Source organism: Lepisosteus platostomus, chromosome 1 (genome assembly GCF_059453375.1).
Source record: "Lepisosteus platostomus isolate fLepPlt1 chromosome 1, fLepPlt1.hap1, whole genome shotgun sequence".
NCBI classification, from domain to species: domain Eukaryota; kingdom Metazoa; phylum Chordata; class Actinopteri; order Semionotiformes; family Lepisosteidae; genus Lepisosteus; species Lepisosteus platostomus.
In genome coordinates, this window is record NC_142611.1 from 43,991,595 (window position 1) to 44,014,019 (window position 22,425).

Sequence of the window (22,425 nt, forward strand, 5' to 3'; positions counted from 1 at the left end):
TTGAGAAAGGAAACTGGGATTTTTAATGACCACAGAGAGTCAGGACCTCGGTTTTACACCTCATTTGAAGGACGGCACCTTTTTACAGTATAGTGTCCCCTCACTACATTGGGGCATTAGGATCCACACAGATTGTAAGGTGAGCGCCCCCGAATGGTCCCACTAAAACCTCTTCCAGCAGCAACCTTAGCTTTCCCAGGAGGTCTCACATCCAGGTACTGACCAGGCTCATACCTGCTGAGCTTTAGTGGGCTGCCAGTTGTGAGTTGCAGGGTGATATGGCTGCTGGCAATGAAATGAAAGGATGAATGAAAGCAGAAGCATTTATTATAAACCAGTTTCGTTTCAGGTTTCCTCATATCCCACACACGAGATGTGGACCCAAACCCATGGGGGGCGCTTCCTGCCCTGTCTTGTACCACCCTTAAACAAACGGCGAGCGGCGGGAATTTACCAATGAGCTCCAGGATGCTGCTGCTCCGCCCTCGGTTCTCAGCCTCCTCGCGGGAGATGCTGACCCGCGGGATGCTGCCGGCCGTGATGAGGGCGTGCAGCAGGTCCTGCGGCGGCGTGCGGAAGGCCTGCTGCAGCAGCTCAAGGGCCGCCGTCACCACATTGTGGTCGCGGTGCTGCGTGTAGTGAAGCGTCAGCTCGTACACCTGCACGGCAGCACATTCACTTTGTAGCAGAGATATTTCACCATAACAACCTGGCACTGAGGAGCAGCTTGAGCGCCTGGACTAAAAAAAGACCCCTGTAAAGACACCTCTTCCTCCGGTGAGCGGCACACTACTGATTGCACAGCATCCGTCCTATATTACCACGGTGTGGTGGCTCTGTGGCTAAGGATCTGCGCCTGTGGCTGGAAGGTTGCCAGTTCATATCCCCCGGCCAGCAGAGGAATCCTACTCCGTTGGGCCCCTGAGCAAGGCCCTTAACCCCAGCTGCTCCAGGGGCGCTGTACAATGGCTGACCCTACGCTCTGACCCCAAGCTTCTCTCCCTGTCTGAGTGTCTCATGGAGAGCAAGTTGTGGAATGCGAAAAGACAAATTCCTAAAGCAAGAAATTGTATATGGCTAATAAAGTGATCTTATCTTATCATATTACATTTGATATATTATACTTCATATACTGAACACACAGGTCCTGGCTTGTACATTCTAGTCATGGCACAGAGAAAAATACTGTTAATATCTGCTTTCTTTTTACTTTGTCCATAGCTCATATGATCATCTTTATGAGACAAACATACATTTTCATCAAAACAACTCATGTTATTGAGAAGTGCTTTGGATTTCAAATGGACACGTGTGTATCCATACTGTATGTACACAGCATTTCCTATTTGATAGTTGCCCTTAACAGAAGCTTGGATATCAAGGCCCTGAGGGAACAGCGTAACAGTTAACCCTTCCAGCAACAGCCTGACTTTTGCTCTAAGGTTGCCCTTGTGCTGCCTCTTGCTAAAGAACACAATGCCCACAATCTCCAGCCTGAAATGACTGCTGACCTCAGGGAAAGCATTGATTAATGCAGCCAAAAAGGATTTGACATGATAAACATGATTAACACTTCACGATGAAGTTTACTTGATGGCACATTTCACTGTACCCATCCTTAGATTTCCGTTATTGGATATCCAGTAACCCTTTTCAAGTACGAATTTAAGTCAATGTCACATTTTACTAAAAGAGATATACAGTATAAAAAGGAAAAATTACGCTAAGTACTGTTTTTGTTCCCAGAGTATTTAGCTACTTCCCATTCTTTTTTTCTAAAAGCCTGTGACCAATTAAATATCAGCAGTGGGTGCAAATACACTTGCGGTGCTTAAGGAATTCTATGGAAAATCAGATCCCAATTTGTGAAAAATTATAATACATCAGGCCTAGTGGTTTTCAGGAAATTGGGCACAACGTCTTTAAAACAAGGCATTTAAAATAAAACACTATAGATTTTTGATGTTGCCTCTGCTATCCAAGTAGTGGCTGGTTAAGTCTTTACCTGGATTAGCTGCTCCGGTGTGGGGGAGATCTCGGCCTCTTTTCGCGTGACCCCAAAACTGCCCTTCAAACTGGTGTCCTTGACCTGCTGCTGCAGTAAGGGCATCAGGTATCTCAAGGCAAGCAGCACCCCCAAGATCAGCGGGGCAGGGTGCTCATCGTCCACAGGAAGCAGCAGACCTTAACAAGAGAGGAACACAGCTTAACACCGCTTCACTGCTTTGGGGTCACAGTGTTGCTATACCGTACTTTTCAGATCCATCCAAACCAGAAAAGGCTGTCAGCTGAATAAAATAATGGAGGTGGGGATGGAGGGGGGACATGTTCACTTCTGTATTACAAAAAGCTCCACAATATCTTGCTGTCTGTTAATAATACAACATTGATTAGTGATAACTGTTCAAATTAATTATAAGGCAACATTATTTCATGCTAATACAATAATCACAATATTTAAAAATTCAACAGCTGGCTCTGGTCTGAGGCACAACGCAATGCCTGTATATACACAGAAATAAACGTATGCTCATTCGTTTGTTCCAGCCAGCTTCTTGAAACGGCAAATACGAATATTCTCTCAACTTGCAGGCAGTAATGCGAGAGCCAAGCACAACAAGCATTTCCCTTGCAAAGTGTTTCGCGCAGAAAAAATAACTTTCTGCTTCATTCCAGAAATACAGAATATTTTTGTCAAATATTTTTTAAAGCCTTATTTTAATCTGAAATCTGAATGCAAACATACTGTATACTGTATATATACATACATAAGTAAAAATGCAAGACCCAAACGAGTGCAAAGAAAGAGGTCTAGAAAGAGGCTATGTTCTCCGACGGGAAAGGGAAAAGGAAGGCAAAGACGCGAACACTTCAAAGAACGCAGAAAACACACACAGAAGGGCATTCAAAGATGTCAGATTTGATATCAAATGTTAAATTTAAGATCACACAATTGAGTTTCCTTATTAAACAGATGAACTGCTTACAGATGAGTGCGGATAAAAGAAGCAAATCCACACTCGAGACGCAGCACGAGCCTGTCGCCCTACCTAGAAGCACATTGAGAAGCCAGGTGTAGAAATACTGGGTCCTGCGAGAGTGCTGGCAGATGCCGACAGCCGAGCTAGCCGCCGTGCGCCTGATGGTCGGAGAGCTGGACTTGAGGTTTCCGATAAACGCTTTCAGCAGGACCTAAAGTGACGCAGAATGACAAAAATCCAAATAACCTTTTGGTGAAAATGAAATATCAAAGGTATGACCACACCTGTCCTCCGGGTTGTGCGACGCCTGGTACATGACACCTGACCCTAAGGGACACCTGTGGCTTGACCCACCTTGTAACTTCCACTAGTCGGATCCGAGCCTGGTCGGCACTGGGCTGTAAGTGAGGCTGGCAGCCCAGTAGGTGGTGCTCTTCCCTTGGAGCAGAATTTCAAAACCAATATACTGGAGAGACTAGGGACACCACGAAGCAGGAAGTGTGGTACTTCAGAGGAGACGTTAAATTGAGGTCCTGACAGTTATCAAAGATTGGTCATTACAAATTTCACGGCACTATTTGAAAGAGTAGGACTGTGAACCCCAGTGACCTGTTGAAATTTCATTCTGGATTGGACCAATTTGGTCTACAGAAAGCTTAAAGTCACTGGTGAAGCAATTTCTAAGGGGCCTGCTCTGCTATGCAGAGCCAAAGCAGTGCTGCACTGCAGTAGTGGGTGAACTGAGGCCATACATAGTTACATACTGTATGGAAACCACTTGAACAAACCCAAAGGGATGAAAAGTGGTATATGAATACAATTCATTTAAATGAATTATGCACTCATTGTATGATTGCAACAGGTACTGGCACGAAACCTTGAATTTGTGGCACCGCTATCTTAAACTTGAATTTAAGGAGAAAAAAAAGCATGTGGGGAAAAACTGATTTTTTTTAGTCAAGTGTAATACTGGCCATTGGCAAATCAGCTTTATAAAATGAACACGTTACTACCACTGTCATGTTGAAGTTTTTCTGTTATGGAGGTTAGTTGCTTAAGGTGTTTACTTTCTGTTAAAGTGTATGAAACAAAGTTTAAAGTCTAAATGTTTTTTTTTGTAAAACCTCACAGAAAGCTAATATCTACTATTTTAACCACGCTTGACCATATTTATAAATATTTTTACTTTGTTAATGTTATCACCCGCAATACTAAACAGTACAAATGTCTAATCACAAAATAAAAAATAAACATCTCTAAGTTATGTCTTTCTTCCAAATGTTTTTGGTGTTATTTAAATAAAGAAATCAAGTTAATTTTGCACAACGGTTAGCATTTTATATATTCATCCCTTTGAGCTTTTTCTAGTTAAATCAATGTGCTGTGGTAAGATAAATTGTACAATTTAGTGAACAACATAAGGACATCGTAATCTTCTAGTGCAGACACCAGGAATCTTCTAGTCCCCTCACACACCAGGTAAAGATAAAGATGAAGAAAAGGTCCGTACAAGAATGCAATTAATGTGAGAGAAAAGAGAGTAGTCTTATTTTTCTTTTTTGCTCTCTCTAGGAAACATCAAGTTGTATTTTTACTCATTCACGTATTCTAAGTGTATCTAAATATTTAAAAAAGTACCACAGCAGGGCTCATTTCCTGGGGGCCTAGTGTCTTTTGTTTTTTTCTTTTAACCCATGTAGATAATTAAATAATTTTCCTATTTATTTTCTGAAGCATACTGTATACAGGTCTTCTACAGCTGATTATCTAAAACATTAACCATTGAAAAAAAAACATTAGCAAAATATTTATGTAACCATCAGGCGTGATTATCCTGATTAGCCTTTAGCAGCCAGATACTTTGGTGTTCATTAAAATGTATAGTTACAGTACGTATGAGAAAAAACCTGACAAGTCCTGCATTTGCATAGTTCATTAAAAAATTAGATCCACTATGTAACCTTGGGTTCAGATTGGGAGAAAAACCAGGCTCTCTGGGAGAGGAGTCTGTCATCCCTGTACTACAGTAACAGAGCCCTTAATCCAAGCCAGCCAACAAGACACCTACTGTACTTTCACATCTGGCTTCTTACCAACTCCTCATCATGAGACAATGCTGTTCCACATTTCCTAAATAAATCCGTTTACACCAGTCAGATTACAGTCACATTTGTCATAAAATCAATAGTAGATATTGAAGTCTCGTGAAGCTGGAAGGTTCTCTTTCTTGGAGATATATTGCCCTTGAAACATGACTTACCTTACAACTTCCTCTATTTAAAAAAAGGCACATCAGAGATAATTAAATTGTACAGCATCACAGACTGTGTTTACCATATGACAAATCTCTGCCAAAATTAAAGAAGCAAGGGAAAGCAGAACTCTCTCGCACTGTAGCTCAGTTTTACAGAAAAGCAAGTACAGCTATTTCTTTCAACAGCACCCTTTTATATACCCAACAGCCATATCACTCTGCAACTCACAACTGGCAACCCATTGAAGCTAAGCAGGTGTGTCCCTGGTCAGTACCTGGATAAGAGACCTCCTGGGAAGCTGGAAGAGGTGTTAGTGGGGCCAGCAAGGGGTGCTCACCCCTGTGGTCCATGTGGGTCCTAATGCCCCAGTATAGTGACGGGGACACTATACCGTAAACAGGCGCCGTCCTTCGGATGAGACGTAAAACTGAGGTTCTGACTCTCTGTGGTCATTAGAAATCATTAGAAAAGAGCAGGGGTGTAACCCCTACTGTCCTGGCCAAATTTCCCATTGGCCCTTACCAATCATGGCTTCCTAATAATCCCCATCTATGAATTGGCTTCATTACTCTGCTCTCCTCCCCACTGATAGCTGGTGTGTGGTGAGCGTACTGGAGCACTTTGGCTGCCATCACATCATCCAGGTGGATGCTGCACATTGGTGGTGGTGGAGGGGAGTCCCCATTACCTGGAAAGCGCTTTGAGTGAAGTGTCCAGAAAAGCGCTATATAAGTGTAAGGAATAATTATTATTATTATTATATTGTATGTTGCCCTGTGTCTCTTAATGTTATTCTTACAAAACTAAATAGATTTAAACAGCAAGATACTGAGGAAACATTTTCCTAGTTGTTTAAATGACTGGCTGTGTAGTGGGCAGCAAAACTGGAGGAACCACCTTACAAGTGAAAATCTCAGCCCAGGTGAAAACATGTGGTCCTTTTATAGCATAATACTCAAAATCTTGACATTAAAAATAGAAGTGCAAATTCTTATAACCAATCTCTACCAAGACATATAGTGTAGATGGTCATATAAAAAAAAAATTTGAACAGTACTTTTAATTATTTCTTACATAGGGAAACAACAGGAATTTGTGCCTGTGATGTAAGGCTGAATAATGGTTATTCATATGTAAAATGGTTTTGTTTTGTTCTCTAAAATAAAAAAATATATTTCTTACACTTATATTGCGCTTTTCTGGAAACTCCACTCAAAGTGCTTTACAGGTAATGGTAAATGCCAATGGAAATTTTGGCCAGGACCCCTGCTCTTTTCAAGAAACGCCCTGGGATTTTTAATTACTACAAAGAGAAAGGACCTCGGTTTTATGTCTCATCCGAAGGACGGTGCATTTTTACAGTATAGCATCCCAGTCACTATACTGGGGCATTAGGACCCACAAAGACCGCAGGGTGAGCGCCCCCTGCTGGCCCCTCAAACACCTCTTTCAGCAGCATCCCTAGCTTTCCCAGGAGGTCTCCATTCCAGGCACTGGCCAGGCTCACACCTGCTTAGTTTCAGTGTACTACTGGTTTTGAGTTGCAGGGTGATATGGCTGTTGGCTAATCAAGTCCTTCTTCTCCCAGAAGCACCCCATACCTTGATCTCTCCATCGTTGGCGAAGTGGCCCAGTGCTGCCATGATCTTCGGAATGGCTGCTGCCAGCGTCTCCTGGACAGTCTCCTCTGGGCGCTTGCTGATCCGCGTCAGGCAGGGGAGAAGATTGACCAGATACGGCCTGGCGATAAAAATGCAAACAGCCTTCCTAAACATCAGTCATTCACAGTTTGTCTGACAATCTACACAACCGGTACAGAAAAAAACTGAGCATGAACAATGTTTAAAGTTGCTACAACAGTGCTAAAGAACATAATACACTGTTACTTCTCAATAACAAACAGAAAACAGTCAAAACTTCAAAGGAACACATTAGAAGAAAAGTACTGAATAGGGTATGGAAAATGAAAAAAGTACAGGTCCAAATAAATAAGAAAATATTATTATGAATTATGTTTTAGATTTAAAAGTATAAAGCCTTTTAATATATATGTCACTACACAGATTCTATGTTTTTCTGACAAATGTTTCCACATTACATTCAACTCCAATTAATTGAATGCCCTTATACAATCAAAACCTTCTAGAAAGAGCCATGCTGCTTGTAACAGATGGTGTAGTTTAATGGTGTAGCCAACCCAATTCAACTAAATTGTAAAAAGTTACTACTCACAATAGACAGTGTATTCACTGTGTATGAATCTTAAAACCATCTTTCACAAAATACATGAAGAAGGCAAATAAAACCAATCATTACTTTTTAATAGATGGTTTTTACTTTTATTAATATTTGAAATGTTGTCTTAGGAGAATATGTTTTTTTTTTCAGATTTCACACAGGCCAAAAAATTAATCTTCCGTCGGCATAGTCGTTCGGTGTTACCTGCATTTTTGTGGACGCACGAGATGCGACAGTTCAGCAAACCTCCAAAGTGCAGCTCTGAGGCTCCGCGAAGCTCCATTCTGCAGATAAAGGAGCAGTCTGATGGGACTTACTGCACAGCCATGAGGGGTTCATGATCAGTCAGTGTCCACATTGCTGACAGCTGTCATAAAAAACTGAGCCACTTAAGAGGCTATGAAGCCCCACAGCACCATAAAAATAATCATTCTTATTACTGGGTCAACCATATCCCAGTCCATCCACAAAGGGAGTTTGTATGTAAACTAGATAAAACTTGATTTTTTTTTGTCTAAATGCACAGCATTACTACTAAGGTTAACCCTACATATGTAGGCCATAACTGAATACCAACCCCACTGTCAAGTATTTAGGTGAAACATTATGTTATAGTTCTGCTTCTTATCAGCAGGAACTGGGAAGCTTTGCAAGACTTGCTGGGAACATAAATGTAGCAAATGACTGGCAAATCAGAGATAAAAACCTGCTTCCGATCTGAAACTGGTCCCAAGGCTGGACTGGACCAAGTCAAAGTCCTGACTTAAGTGAAACTGAAAAATCTGTTCAAAGACAATCTGCTTCTATCAACCTGAGAGAGCTTGAGCACATTTGCCAAATGGGATGAAATGATGAAGAGAAGAGAGGAAGAGGACACTGTAAAGTGGGGAGTCCAAAAAGACCTGCAGCTCTAACTGCTGCCGAACGCGTTTACACCAAGGTCACAGGTCTGAAAATGTAGGCAATCAATCTATTTCATTTTTTACCCTTGAGGTTTTGCGAACATCTCATTAGCAGCTCATCCCTTAAACGTCTTCAGAGTGAGCATTTGGTTTTGGATAAAATTTAAAGTTTAAAAAATGTGCATGCATCAATTTGCAATTCCCACACAATGGATGGGTCATTTGAAGAGTATGAATACTTTTTCAACACAATGTGTACAAATCTACCAAAATACAAAACCTGCACCCATAGCTCATTAACAGTTCAAACGTTTATTAACAAACAAAAATCTGTACGATAGTAATAGTTTCAAGAACAAAATGGTACTGGGGGTGTTTAAAAATGAATGGGTCATTTTGTGTGAAATCAACCAGTTTCTGCATTATAATCTCAAATTGTCCTGCACTTCATCAGACATGTATGTCCTGTGGAAGAGGGATTTGAGTCAAAAGTTCACAGATGTCTAAAACATTTTTCTGAGACTGAGATTTTTCATGCATGTATGCTCTCAGGCTTCCATGAAGACCTTCTTATAGTGCCTTGCAGAAGTATTCACCCACCTTGGACTTTCTCACATTTTATTGTGTTACAGCATGGAACCATGATGTATTTAACTGAGACTTTTTGCCACTCATCAACACAAAGTACTCTATAATGTCAAACTGAAAAACAAATTCCAGACATTTTACTAAATTATTTTAAAATAAAAACCAGAAAATAATTGAATGCATAAGTATTCACCCCCTTGCTTTGACACACCTAAATTACCTCTTAAGTAACCAACTCTGTTCTCCAAGTCACAGAATTACTTGACTGGAGTCCACCTATGTCCAGTTGAGGTGTTTCACATGATTTCAGAATAAATACACCTGTGTCTGGGAGCTTTCCCACTTAGTGCATTTCCAAGGATATTCCAAGCAGATCCAGGACAAGGCCTACGGCAACTCTAAAAGAGTTACAGTCCTCCAATACAGAGATGGGAGAAACTATGCATGGGACAACAACAGCAGGCACACTTCATAAATCTAGAGTGTATTGAAGGGTGGCAGGAAGAAAGCCTTTGTTGGAAAAAATCCACATCACATTTCGGCTGGAGTTTTCCCAAACACATGTGAGAGTCTCAACATTTTGGAGGAAGATTCTATATAGAAGATTCTATGAGACCAAAATTTAACTTTATGTTTGGCGCAAACCTACTGTAACACAGCACATCACACTGAGAACACCATCCCTACAGTGAAGCATGGTGGTGGCAGCATCATGCTTTGGGGATGCTTCTCTGCGGCAGGGACTGGAAAATTCATATAGATCGAAGGAAACATGGATGGAGCTAAGTACAGAAGAATCCTAGAGGAAAACTTGCTGCAATGCTGCAATTGGACTTGGAAGACGATTCATCTTCCAACAGGACAATGACCTGAAACACACAACAAAAGCCACACTGGAGTGGCTTTAAACCAAAAAGGTTAATGTACTGGAGTGGCCCAGTCAAAGCACAGACCTCGATGAGCATCTGTGGAATGACTTAAAAAGTGCTGTTCACAAACGGTCCCCATCCAACTGATGGATATTGAGCAATGTTAGCCAAGAAGAATGGGCACAAATTCCAGTTACAAGATGTGCAACACTGGTAGAGAGATACCCAGGCTCACAGCTGTAATTGTTGCCAAAGGTAGTCCTACCAAGTATTATCTCCTGGGGGTGAATACATATGCATTCGGTTTTCTGTTTTTTATTTTTAATTAATTTAGTAAAATGTCTGGAATTTGTTTTTCAGTTTGACATTATAGAGTACTTTGTGTTGATAAGTGGCAAAAAGTCTCAGTCAGATAATTCATGGTTCCATGCTGTAACACAATAAAATGTGAGAAAGTTCAAGGGGGGTGAATACTTTTGCAAGGCACTGTACTTGACTTGTAATGCTTAACTGGGAGTGGCATATTGACAATGGAGCCTGACCTACTACAAGCCGTGGTCAAAATTCAACACTCAATCATTTTGGAGACAATTAAAAAGTGAGATAATATCTAATGAAAAAAACATCACGAGAAAATGGGCTAGATGTTATGATTCGCACTTCACAATGAACACATCACAGATATGTTTGCCCACTTTTAAGACGATTACACATCAAGTACAAAGAACAATGTCAACTCAAGCCTTAATACTGTCAAAAAAACATTCAGGAAATACAAAATGGTTGGAGTATCTAATTTCACTGTAAGCAGAATGTTGGTTCAGAAAAAGTGGATTCTACTGTATCTATAAATTAAGATCAGGCGAAATTCTCATCTGATACAAAAGAAGCAGTACTAAACTGGTATTAATATAACAAAATGAGAAGAATGATGTCAGGGACAAAAAAAAATCAACAGAGAGAAAAGAGCAGATGTCAAATAGCAGCTGAAACTGTGCAATGTAAAGGACGCATGAATATAGAAAAATCTCCCTGGAAATGACATGATCTTTTCAAAGTTTCCCAAAAATAATTTGTGCCTGCTGGAGCAAAGGACAACCATTCACTTTGAATGATCACACATGAAAGTCTTCATTGAAGCAACAACTGATGTAAAAAGTGCATTCTAGCTGCTATGGTTTAACATCCGACATGATGTGTGCAAAGATAAGTTCTCCACCCTGAAATATGGACCTTCATATGACTGAACCTAAACAAGTCCAGTGCACTCACCTTTTTAATCTCTTTGTACAACTCCAGCTGCAGGCGGGGAAGATTGGAATCCATTAGTGCCTGACATAAAACAAAGAGGCAGCGCATTATGGCAATGAACGTTTATTCACTCTTGCCAACAAAAAAGTTTAAATTAATAAGTCTTCCAGTTTTACTTCAAGACAAAGTAGACCACAATATACTGTACAACACCAAGACTTAACACACAACCCTTAACTCCAGTTAAAGCAGATAAGGCTGATTTGTTTGAGCCTTTTGTATGTTGCCAAAGCACCAGGATTTATATGATGCTCAAAGGACAGTATAAATATTAATGATCACATTGTGTACAAGTTCAGACTCTGACAACTCAACAAAGACATGTACAACTGTTTCACAATCATTTGAACCGAACTGAACTGGCTGAAGATACCAACTGATTCAGAAATGCAACACGCTAAGATGTGGGATGTTTCCCACAACCACCTCACCTTCTACAGAGCAAGCACCAATTAAACAAGAGTTTCTAGAACATAAAGCACTCCTTTTGGCTTCAATAGCCCTTACAGTGTGCAAAGAGGAACTGGTACAGTCTGAGCAGAAAGATTTCTAAGCCTCTGTACCTGTGTAGAGGCTATGGCTTGGAAATGAAAACTCATCTCGCTATGCATAATTAAAAAATAAACACCACCACATGGAAAACAGGCTAAGAATGAAGAAACAAATGCAATTCAAAATGGCGGTCTCACCTTAATGATTTTGTTGAGGCATTCGTCAGCTACCATCCTTACGTCAGATTCCCCATCGTCACTGCAGAGCAGGAACATCTCCATGGCGATTCCTAGGAGCTTCTGAAACTCTGGGGAGTTTCTGGTCCCAGAACCACAAACAGCAAAAGAGGGGTTGGCACTCCACACACAGTTAAGGCATTAGATAACACAATGACGGTCCTCTGGATGTAGGAATTAATCCCGCCAATCCTAGCTACTCACTACAGCAGCAACCGAGATTCCACAGAATTCCACAGCCAGAAAGGTGATCTTCTACACACACGCAGATATATACAGCAGAAAAATGTATTTTACAGAGCCTGATTAAACATAGTTAAAGTTTGATTAAAGTATTTGACTATCAGAGCACTGATCTGACTGTTGAATACATGAATTTGGCGGCATACAAACACATATTCGAAACGGCCATCATACCTCAGAGACTGTGCAACAATGTTTTCGCATATTGTCAGACAATGGGCCACTCTGTCCTTTTTGGTGGTCGCTGCATCTTTCTTCCTACAAATAAGAAGAAAAACAGTAGCAGTTTGTTAATCCAGGTCATAACTTTAATTCAGGAATATATTCCAAACACAGTAACACTGTGTAAGGAAATGAGATGCATGCTGTATGAAAATGGAAAACCATGCAGTCATAATTTCAATGATTTTAATTTAACAGAAACATTACAATAAGAAAGTTACAATATTAAACTGTAAGGGGGCCAACAGCTGTCTTAAATTCTGGCTTTGATTTATGCTGGCATACTTTAGGGTGCTGGGTGATAGGTTGCAGGGTGATACGGCCTGCAGCCATATCACCCAGCAACTCACAACTGGCAACCCACTGAAGCTAAGCAGGTGTGAGCCTGGTCAGCTGGAAGACGTGTTAGTGGGGCCAGCAGGGGGCGCTCACCCTGCAGCTCATGTGGGTCCTAATGCCCCAGTATAGTGATGGGGACACTATACTGTAAACAGGCGCCATCCTTCGGATGAGATGTAAAACCGAGGTTCTGACTCTCTGTGGTCATTAAAAATCCCAGGGCGTTTCTCGAAAAGAGTAGGGGTGTACCCCGGCGGCCCGGTCAAATTTCCCATCGGCCTTTATTAATCATGGCCTCCTAACAATCCCCCTCTATGAATTGGCTTCATTACTCTGCTCTCCTCCCCACTGATAGCTGGTGTGTGGTGAGCGTTCTGGCGCACTATGGCTGCCATCGCATCATCCAGGTGGATGCTGCACATTGGTGGTGGTGGAGGGGAGTCCCCATTACCTGTAAGGTGCTTTGAGTGGAGTGTCCAGAAAAAGCGCTTTATAAGTGTAAGCAATTATTAATTATTATTATTATTATTATTTAGCTCCATGACATGTTGTTGACAACTGCACAAACATCACTGTAACAGCCTTGCTGGGCTCAATAAAAAATGGATGCAATAATGTATTTGTGTTTAGATCATTAGTGCTATGTACAGTATTACTGTTTGCTACACATTAATTTTTTTGGTTATTATTATTTTTAGGTAAATAATAGTTTTGTAGTTTTTTTTGTAGTTAAGCTGTAGTTTTTAATAACTATACATATTACTGTATAATAGATAAAATATTGGGAGGTTTTTCCTTTAACACAGAAGCACGTTTGGTGTAGACTGAGGTCAACTTTACTGCTCAATGTCTCCTTGAACTGACGTTTTTTTCTGTCCCCAATCCCCAATTTGTTAATGTTTCAGCGGGATGTTGATGATCATGACAAGATCCCGTGGTGCTAGGATTACAATGGTACAAATCCATTAAAATTCCAGGATCTTCTTCTCCTGACCCAAACCCAATAGAACATCTTCAGTACCAACTCTCCAATACCATCAGCTGGAGAAAACTGTGGGCTGGCAGCAGTGAACTTAGAAATGGCTAAATCCCCTCTTTCCTCCAGCAATTGAACCAGAGCTCTTAAATGCTTACTGGCTACAATTTAAGAAGGACCTTTATCAAAAGCCCTCTGAATAGGTAAGTACTATAAACCTATCATATATTATGTTATATCCCATCAAGCCTTCTTAACTCAAATTGTAAGACTTTGTTCTGGGCTCTGCCTGTATAGTTTCAAAATATGCTTAACAGCATACCATATTCTGATCACAGGCCATGAACGGTTCTCTAACCCATTTCCCTTACTCTATCTCAATCATTTTCTACGCGGTGGTATGCTGTGGCTGTGGGATAAGATCAGTGGATTCTAACAGGCTGAACAAGCTCATCAGGAGAGCAAGCTATGTCACTGGGTCTGGCCTGGCCTGCAGGTAGTGGCTGAGAGGAGAATGGTGTCCAAACTAGAGGCCATCATGGACAACGTCTCCCATCCCCTCTATGGCATGCTTGTGGAAACAAAGAGCACGTTCAGCAATAGACTGATAGAAACCACGGTGCGACAGGGAGCGCTACAAGAGGTCATTCTTGCCTTCTGCCATAAGACTGTACAATGCATCCCCTTTGTGTATGGGCAGGGGCAACATTTACAGTGACCTGTTTCTGTACTGAACAGTAAACTGATACGTCTGTTCTTTTTCTTTTTCCCCATTTACAACCATTTTTGTGCAATAGATGCCAGGGACTTGTACAATACATTTATATTTATATTGTGCAATACGACTTATTTTTTGTGTACTGTTCTGTTTTGTTCTTTGTGTGTTCTGGACTGTGAGTAACTCTTCTTAGTGCTTTTTTCACTGTACTGACTGCATTGTATGTATTGTATTATTATTGTATCATTCGTTACACTGTTGCTGTGTTAAGCTGCTGTTGCACTGCAATTTCCCTCACGGGATCAATAAAGTATCTATGTATGTATGTAAACGTTTTTAATTTTAGAACACAAAGGCAAAGTATAATTTTTGCCTTCACATATAATACCATCATAATTCTAACACTTGAGGGTCTGACTGATGTAAGCCTAGTTTTCAAGAACCCTTGATTCATCTAGAATAGGTTCCTTTGCTCACATGCCTTTTCTGATTAATGATATAAGCCCTCTACCCCTTCCTTCTTTCCAGTCTCTCTGGAAAACTACAGTACAGTGTGTATCCACTAATACTGCAGTTTTCACCAATGTCCCCTATTTAGCCATATTTCATTTACAAGTTTCATTTACAACATAATCACATTCCTGTGAAGTAGCTTTGATTTTTTGTGTTTCCTTCCCAATCCTCCTTGTATTCAGGTAAACAGAAGCAAAAAATATTTGTGAACCTTCAATATAGTTGTGGGATATTATGATTTCTTACCATGATACTCTTATTTATTCCAAATTCTCTTAACTAAAAGGTCTTATATTTACCAAGTCAATGTTTTTGAGGAGGAATGGTTTACACTCTAGAAAAAAATAATTAAGAATCAGTGTAAGTGAAATCAATGAACCCCTAATTCACTTAGCACAATTAAGGGGGTAGTTGGAGTAAGGTATTTAAATAATTGAGTAACAATTAAACATAGACTGAGTCTGAGCACCCCTGACCTACATTATGGTCAGACGTTTTTGCGAGACAGGTATGCACCACATAGGTTAGTGGAAAGAGGTCATGCCACGATCAAAAGAGATTATAGAGGACCGCAGAAAAAGAGTAGTTGATGCTCTGCAGTCTGGAGAGGGTCCAGACATTTGGGGTTACATCCATTCATCTATTGTCAGACTGCAAATGAGAAATATTAAGAACCACGCTGGCTCTATCCAGAAGCGACAGTCAAGCGAAGGCCTACCCAAGTAAGTTTAAAATTCAGTCTTAAGTGTTTAAAAGGGAAGCACAATGCTATTTTTATATCTAAAGGTTAGAAAGAAGTAGCATTGATGAGTGCATTTCAAACCACAATGAAAGTAAAATGTACACAGTAATGTGTAAAACCTCTAATTTACTTCTCAAAAATAGACTAAATTTCCAGATCTGCGCAGCTCCATATTCTGAGATTCAGAGTGAGGCAACGTAATTTCCGGTGATGTGTTGCGACTATTACGTTGTAAAGAAGCAGGCTTGTAAATACATCTCGTTTAATCCAATACAAATATTGCTTTCGACTTTGAAACTGTCTTGCCGAAAAATACAACTTAATTGTTAATTCTACATACCGATCACGGTGGAATATTTCTGTTGTGAAATGTCTGCTGCACAACCTGTACATCACAGTACATTAGTCATTACAAGGACTAGTGAGCAGGAAGGGCCACATCATGTTTTAATTCATACAACTCCTTCTCGCCTTTGGGGACTACACAGTACTTTCACAATGTCTAGATTTTGTGCTCAATTCAGACTTTTTATTTTTTCTATACCTGCAGAAAATTTGGTTATTAAATCAGTAAAAAAAAAAATCGGGACTGCAGTTGCCCGTTGAGCTTATAAATATGACCAAAGATCATTAATCAAAAAAGTGGTACTAATTGTTACTTCAAGCTAAACTCATTCTCTGATAAAACATTAAGCTAGTCCTTTTAGAACACAAATACGTAACTCCAGCAAACCACTCTGAGAGAATAATTTTCTTTGCTTTTCTGAGGATAAAGAATAGGGCAAAGTAGGCCACAACTCAGAATAAACTGGCGACAAAAGTAAAAAGGAGGAACTGGGCAGAGAGATGAGAAGACAGGGCTGACACAGCTCTTTCTACAGACGACAAAACCACATCTGTTCAGGTAATCTGAACTCTGGAAGCAAATGGTACTTTAAGAAAGGGATTTGTTGTCTTTTATTGTTGGAAAACACTCCTTCCCAATTGTGGAATCCACCGGCTAAAAGACTTGTCTCATGTGTTAGCAATGCACTACTTTGGAATAAAGAAATAGGTTCTCATTCATTTAGTATCCTTTAAAGGGAATTAATTAGTCCTTGTTTAGGCCTAATTAAAAAGACTAATAAACAAGAGAATCCCTTGTTTAACAGGCATGCAGATTCCCCCTGCTGATTTAAGGTGTTTTGGGTCTCAATAATAGGGATAGAATTCTATACATATTCAATACAGAGCTCTGGGACTCACAGATTTGTACAGTAAATACAGTACCTGCATATAGCATGAAACTTTATGTTGTACAAGTTTGTCTTATTGTGTATAAACATTTGTATTGCTTAGGCTTGCCGCCTATTTATTACTATACTATCAAACTGTGCTGGAGAAGTCAAGAACAAAGATGTAACACTGGATACTACATAACTATACAGAGTGAAATTATTATTAATCTTTATAATTTGCGCATACTACACAGCAAGATGGTGTCAGGACTTGATTCCCTTCTTACTGAACAAATCTTTTTTGTACATTTTCACCACCCCCTTAATCGGTATTTTTTAATGAATTCACAAGTATCCCGGACAACTGAAAACACTGCATTGAGATCTAAAGCATGCAAGCATACAGTAAAACGTTACTTGACAGGGTGCCTGATGGTGCTAACCTGAAAGATGCCGTGTTGCAGGTGACAGGGACATCACTGCCATTTAACTGGGACAGATGTACCGACAGTTGCTTTTCACTTCCCATTAACCCACAAATGAGAAGACAGATTTGTGGAGAATTCGATTCTAAACAACAGCTCACTACATAACGCTAGTCAAAACAAAACCATCTAGAGTGAAGTACACAGAAAACAATTCTCACATATCTCAGGTCAACATGGGGAAAAAATAAATAAATACATTTCCCATACCCCAACTAGGACTGTTTAAAGATTAAATAATTAGATTAAATAGCACAAATTATTGAGATAGTAACGAAAAATGACACTTTTTTTGTACGTAAAAGTCAATAAAACATAACCAAGAATGAAAAAATAATTTAGCTTAACTTACCTTTCTATTACAATTACTAAAATACCATCTAAGATGGATTTGTGAAAAACAGGTTAATGTAATGGGCTTTTCTTGCACTTGACTTCCTGATCTTTATGAGGCTTAAGGCTCATAGCACACAAGAAGAAAAGAATAAGTAAAACATCCGTGATTGGTCCCTTAAGATTATGCTGTATTACAGCACGCCAGTTTTAACAAACTGATTTAGAAAATGAGTTTGAAACTAACATTTCTTGCTTTACAGTTTCCTGCAAATAAAATAATTTTACTGCTGGTCAAAGGCCTTGTCAGAAAAGACTAAATTCATGTAGTACTGTACATCTAGATTTTAAAGCACAGAATTAGAAATTTTGGCTTTGAAAGTATGACTCGCATTCTTGCCACAATTCCAAAAACTGTGGAATTTCAACACTGGATGTGCGCAGGATACATCAGCGGAAATGTATGTGTCCTCAATGGAATTCAACCAAATGAGCTGCTTCGATGGATAACGTCTGTATTTGAGCTCAGATAATTATTCTACAATATGTGCCAACCTCTAAAATACTGACACACATTGAGGTGCCTTTCTTTTGGTGCTTGTTAAAAGACAGTACAGTTCTGGACCTTGAATATCGTCCTGTACCTTAATTTAAAATTAGTGGGCTGCATTACGTTCAGTGAAATGAAAACGAAAAAAGTATACAGTAATATAGCATTTCAGTGTGCAAAACAGTTTTCCTATTGTTGATGTTGTCTGAAATTAAAAAAATAATAGCATTGTCTCAGCCTTTTACTAACAACTACCAGCTGGCTACATCAATAACTCTTTATTACTATGAACTTGATACATTTTCGCTAACTCAGAACTTAAGGACTGACTCCAGAAAAAACATTACTCTTGCCAGGAACACCCAGATAATTATTTTTACTTTACACTTAAAGTATTTGCCTCTGTTCACTATATGAGAAGGGTACATCCTCTTATAGAATGTCATCTTTCATTCACTCATGACGTATCCCAGCACTCACTGGTCTGAATGACTCTGTATCACAACTGCATCTGCAGAGCCCATGGCAGACTGCTGGCACACACACTCATGTCTGACACTCTTTTTACACAAATGTTTGTCATCCTTCTCCACGCACTCCACAAAAGGAAAGATGGTAAATTTGCACTTGCATGCCGCATCCTACAAAAAACCTTGAAAAAAACCAATGACAAAATAAAAAAAAAAAAAAACACTATTTGAGAAAGACACTGGCAAAAATACGTATAATAATAACAATTGCTTACAATTACTGTATATAGCGCTTTCCTGGACACTCCACTCAAAGCGCTTTCCAGGTAATGGGGACTCCCCTCCACCACCACCAATGTGCAGCCTCACCTGGATGATGTGACGGCAGCCATAGTGCGCCAGAACACTCACCACACACCAGCTATCAGTGGGGAGGAGAGCAAAGTATTGAAGCCAATTCATAGATGGGGATTATTAGGAGGCCATGACTGGTAAAGGCCAATGGGAAATTTGGCCAGGACACTAGGATAACCCCTACTCTTTTCGAGAAACACCCTGGAATTTTTAATGACCACAGAGAGTCAGGACATCCGTCTCATCCGAAAGGACAGCGCCTTTTTACAGAACAGTTTCCAGGTCACTATACTGGGGCATTAGGACCCAGATAGACTGCAGGGTGAGTGCCCCCTGCTGGTCCCACTAACACGTCTTCCAGCAGCAACCTTAGCTTTTCCCAGGAGGTCTCCAATCCAGGTACTGACAAGGTTCACACCTGCTGAGTTTCAGTGAGTTGTCAGCTGTGAGTTGCAGGGTGATACAGTATGGCTTCTGGCTAAGCTATAGTATAAGCTATATTCTTGATGCTTTCTTTGGCTCTGTAGGATCACAGGTTTGTGACTAGTTGGTCACAACCACAACGAATCAAAATTTCCATGTCCATCTTATTCACAGCTCCAGAAATATTGAAACAATGTTTGATTCCTTAGTAACAGGAGAAATCATTTTGATGCAGACCACAAGAAAGTAAAACAAAATTGAAGCAGATAAATCATAGTTTTGCTTTCATAATAAAGTGATCTAATTATAGAGAGCAAACATGAGAGAGAAATGCCTAAAGTGTAGGTTTTCTTGAACATTTTAGCTGCCCTGGCAGCAATTTAATTACCCACCTGCACAGAGGGACTTGTGCGCAGTGCCTAGAGAGATTATTGGCTGTGTGTTAAACCATGTATATTCTACCTGTGTATCTCCTCTATGATACAATGCTGCTGCAAATAAATATACAAGTGTTTTTTTTTTACATGGAGGGCTTTATTTTAAAGGTGATTTCTTCCCTCCATATCTGTCTTGCCATCTTGGATTTTGTTTTTCAGTTAACTAATTCTCAGAATAAGAGAATGATATTTGGAAGACCACAATAAAAGCTGACATCACACAAGTAAAATCCTGCACACCCTGTTCACATCCTCTGCTCTAGGACAACTGCCTCATCATCCAAACTGTAGCCACCAGCATCAATTCACTTCAAGGGAAAGAAGGAGCCTGACAGTTCTAGGCTGGTGAATAACAGGGTAAACTGATATGTGCAATCATGCTGAGTTCAGGGAACAACCAAATAAAACCAGTCCACAGGGTGCAGATTACCAATCAAACACAAACACATTGCCCCACAAAACTGACCGAGCTTGAGAAAGCATTTTGAGACAAACTGAAACTCCAAAACAGTTAAGTACATGAAGTACACAAGTAGGTTTATATACAGTGCCTTGCGAAAGTATTCGGCCCCCTTGAACTTTTCAACCTTTTGCCACATTTCAGGCTTCAAACATAAAGATATAAATTTTTTATTTTATGTGAAGAATCACCAACAAGTGGGACACAATTGTGAAGTGGAACGAAATCTATTGGATTTTTGAAACTTTTTTAACTAATAAAAAAATGAAAAGTGGGGCGTGCAAAATTATTCGGCCCCTTTACTTTCAGTGCAGCAAATTCACTCCAGAAGTTCAGCGAGGATCTCTGAATGATCCAATGTTGTCCTAAATGACTGATGGTGATAAATAGAATCCACCTGTGTGTAATCAAGTCTCTGTATAAATGCACCTGCTCTGTGATAGTCTCAAGGTTCTGTTGAAAGCGCAGAGAGCATCATGAAGACCAAGGAACACACCAGGCAGGTCCGTAATACTGTTGTGGAGAAGTTTAAAGCCGGATTTGGATACAAAAAGATTTCCCAATTTCAAACATCCCAAGGAGCACTGTGCAAGCGATCATCTTGAAATGGAAGGAGTATCAGACCACTGCAAATCTACCAAGACCTGGCCGTCCCTCTAAACTTTCAGCTCAGACAAGGAGAAGACTGATCAGAGATGCAGCCAAGAGGCCCATGATCACTCTGGATGAACTGCAGAGAACTACAGCTGAGGTGGGAGAGTCTGTCCATAGGACAACAATCAGTCTTACACTGCACAAATCTGGCCTTTATGGAAGAGTGGCAAGAAGAAAGCCATTTCTCAAAGATATCCATAAAAAGTCTCGTCTAAAGTTTGCCACAAGCCACCTGGGAGACACCCCAAACATGTGGAAGAAGGTGCTCTGGTCAGATGAAACCGAAATCGAACTTTTTGGCCACAATGCAAAACGATATGTTTGGCGTAAAAGCAACACAGCTCATCACCCTCAACACACCATCCCCACTGTCAAACATGGTGGTGGCAGCATCATGGTTTGGGCCTGCTTTTCTTCAGCAGGGACAGGGAAGATGGTTAAAATTGAGGGGAAGATGGATGCAGCCAAATACAGGACCATTCTGGATGAAAACCTGTTGGAGTCTGCAAAAGACCTGAAACTGGGACGGAGATTTATCTTCCAACAAGACAATGATCCCAAACATACAGCAAAATCTACAAAGGAATGGTTCACAAATAAACGTATCCAGGTGTTTGAATGGCCAAGTCAAAGTCCAGACCTGAATCCAATCGAGAATCTGTGGAAAGAGCTAAAAACTGCTGTTCACAAACGCTCTCCATCCAACCTCACTGAGCTCGAGCTGTTTTGCAAGGAAGAATGGGCAAGAATTTCAGTCTCTCGATGTGCAAAACTGATAGAGACATACCCCAAGCGACTTGCAGCTGTAATCGCAGCAAAAGGTGGCTCTACAAAGTATTAACGCAAGGGGGCCGAATAATTTTGCACGCCCCACTTTTCATTTTTTTATTAGTTAAAAAAGTTTCAAAAATCCAATAGATTTCGTTCCACTTCACAATTGTGTCCCACTTGTTGGTGATTCTTCACATAAAATAAAAAATTTATATCTTTATGTTTGAAGCCTGAAATGTGGCAAAAGGTTGAAAAGTTCAAGGGGGCCGAATACTTTCGCAAGGCACTGTATACTGTCCAAAACAGATGTCCCAGTGCACAACCTCCCTCAGAAGCAGAAACAGTGTAACAGATACATAAACATATATTTGAACAGGTGGGTTTCTTTCACACAGTTACATTCAGATATTTAAAGGCTTTAAAGGCAGCTAACTGGCAATCGATTTCTCTGCAAAAAGAAAGGTGAACTGTCAGTTAACAGGATTCTTCAAATTTTTAAAACACAACTGCTTACAGTAGCCTTCACTTAGAAATAATCCCCAATAATCACCAGGAGTGTCCCAATACTGCAAAGGTTAGTTTTGGGACAACAGAAAAACAATATACAGACAAACAAAACAGGTGCACTGCACCCTGTACTCCATTA

At 40.2% G+C, this 22,425-nt stretch overlaps 1 protein-coding gene across 2 annotated transcripts in view; it reads right to left on the minus strand.

The window, feature by feature from the left end:
* The window catches only part of htt (huntingtin), a 90,436-nt gene that overhangs the window by 64,767 nt on the left and 3,244 nt on the right, over positions 1–22,425 (minus strand). For both annotated transcript variants that reach the window (XM_088629693.1, XM_088629690.1), the window contains exons 2-9: positions 12,290–12,373; positions 11,834–11,954; positions 11,106–11,165; positions 7,679–7,758; positions 6,838–6,976; positions 3,051–3,192; positions 2,006–2,184; positions 455–659 (exon numbers count right to left, since the gene is read on the minus strand). In XM_088629693.1, the coding sequence (XP_088485819.1) occupies positions 455–659; positions 2,006–2,184; positions 3,051–3,192; positions 6,838–6,976; positions 7,679–7,758; positions 11,106–11,165; positions 11,834–11,954; positions 12,290–12,373 (1,010 nt within the window). The remainder of the gene's footprint in view (positions 1–454; positions 660–2,005; positions 2,185–3,050; positions 3,193–6,837; positions 6,977–7,678; positions 7,759–11,105; positions 11,166–11,833; positions 11,955–12,289; positions 12,374–22,425) is intronic.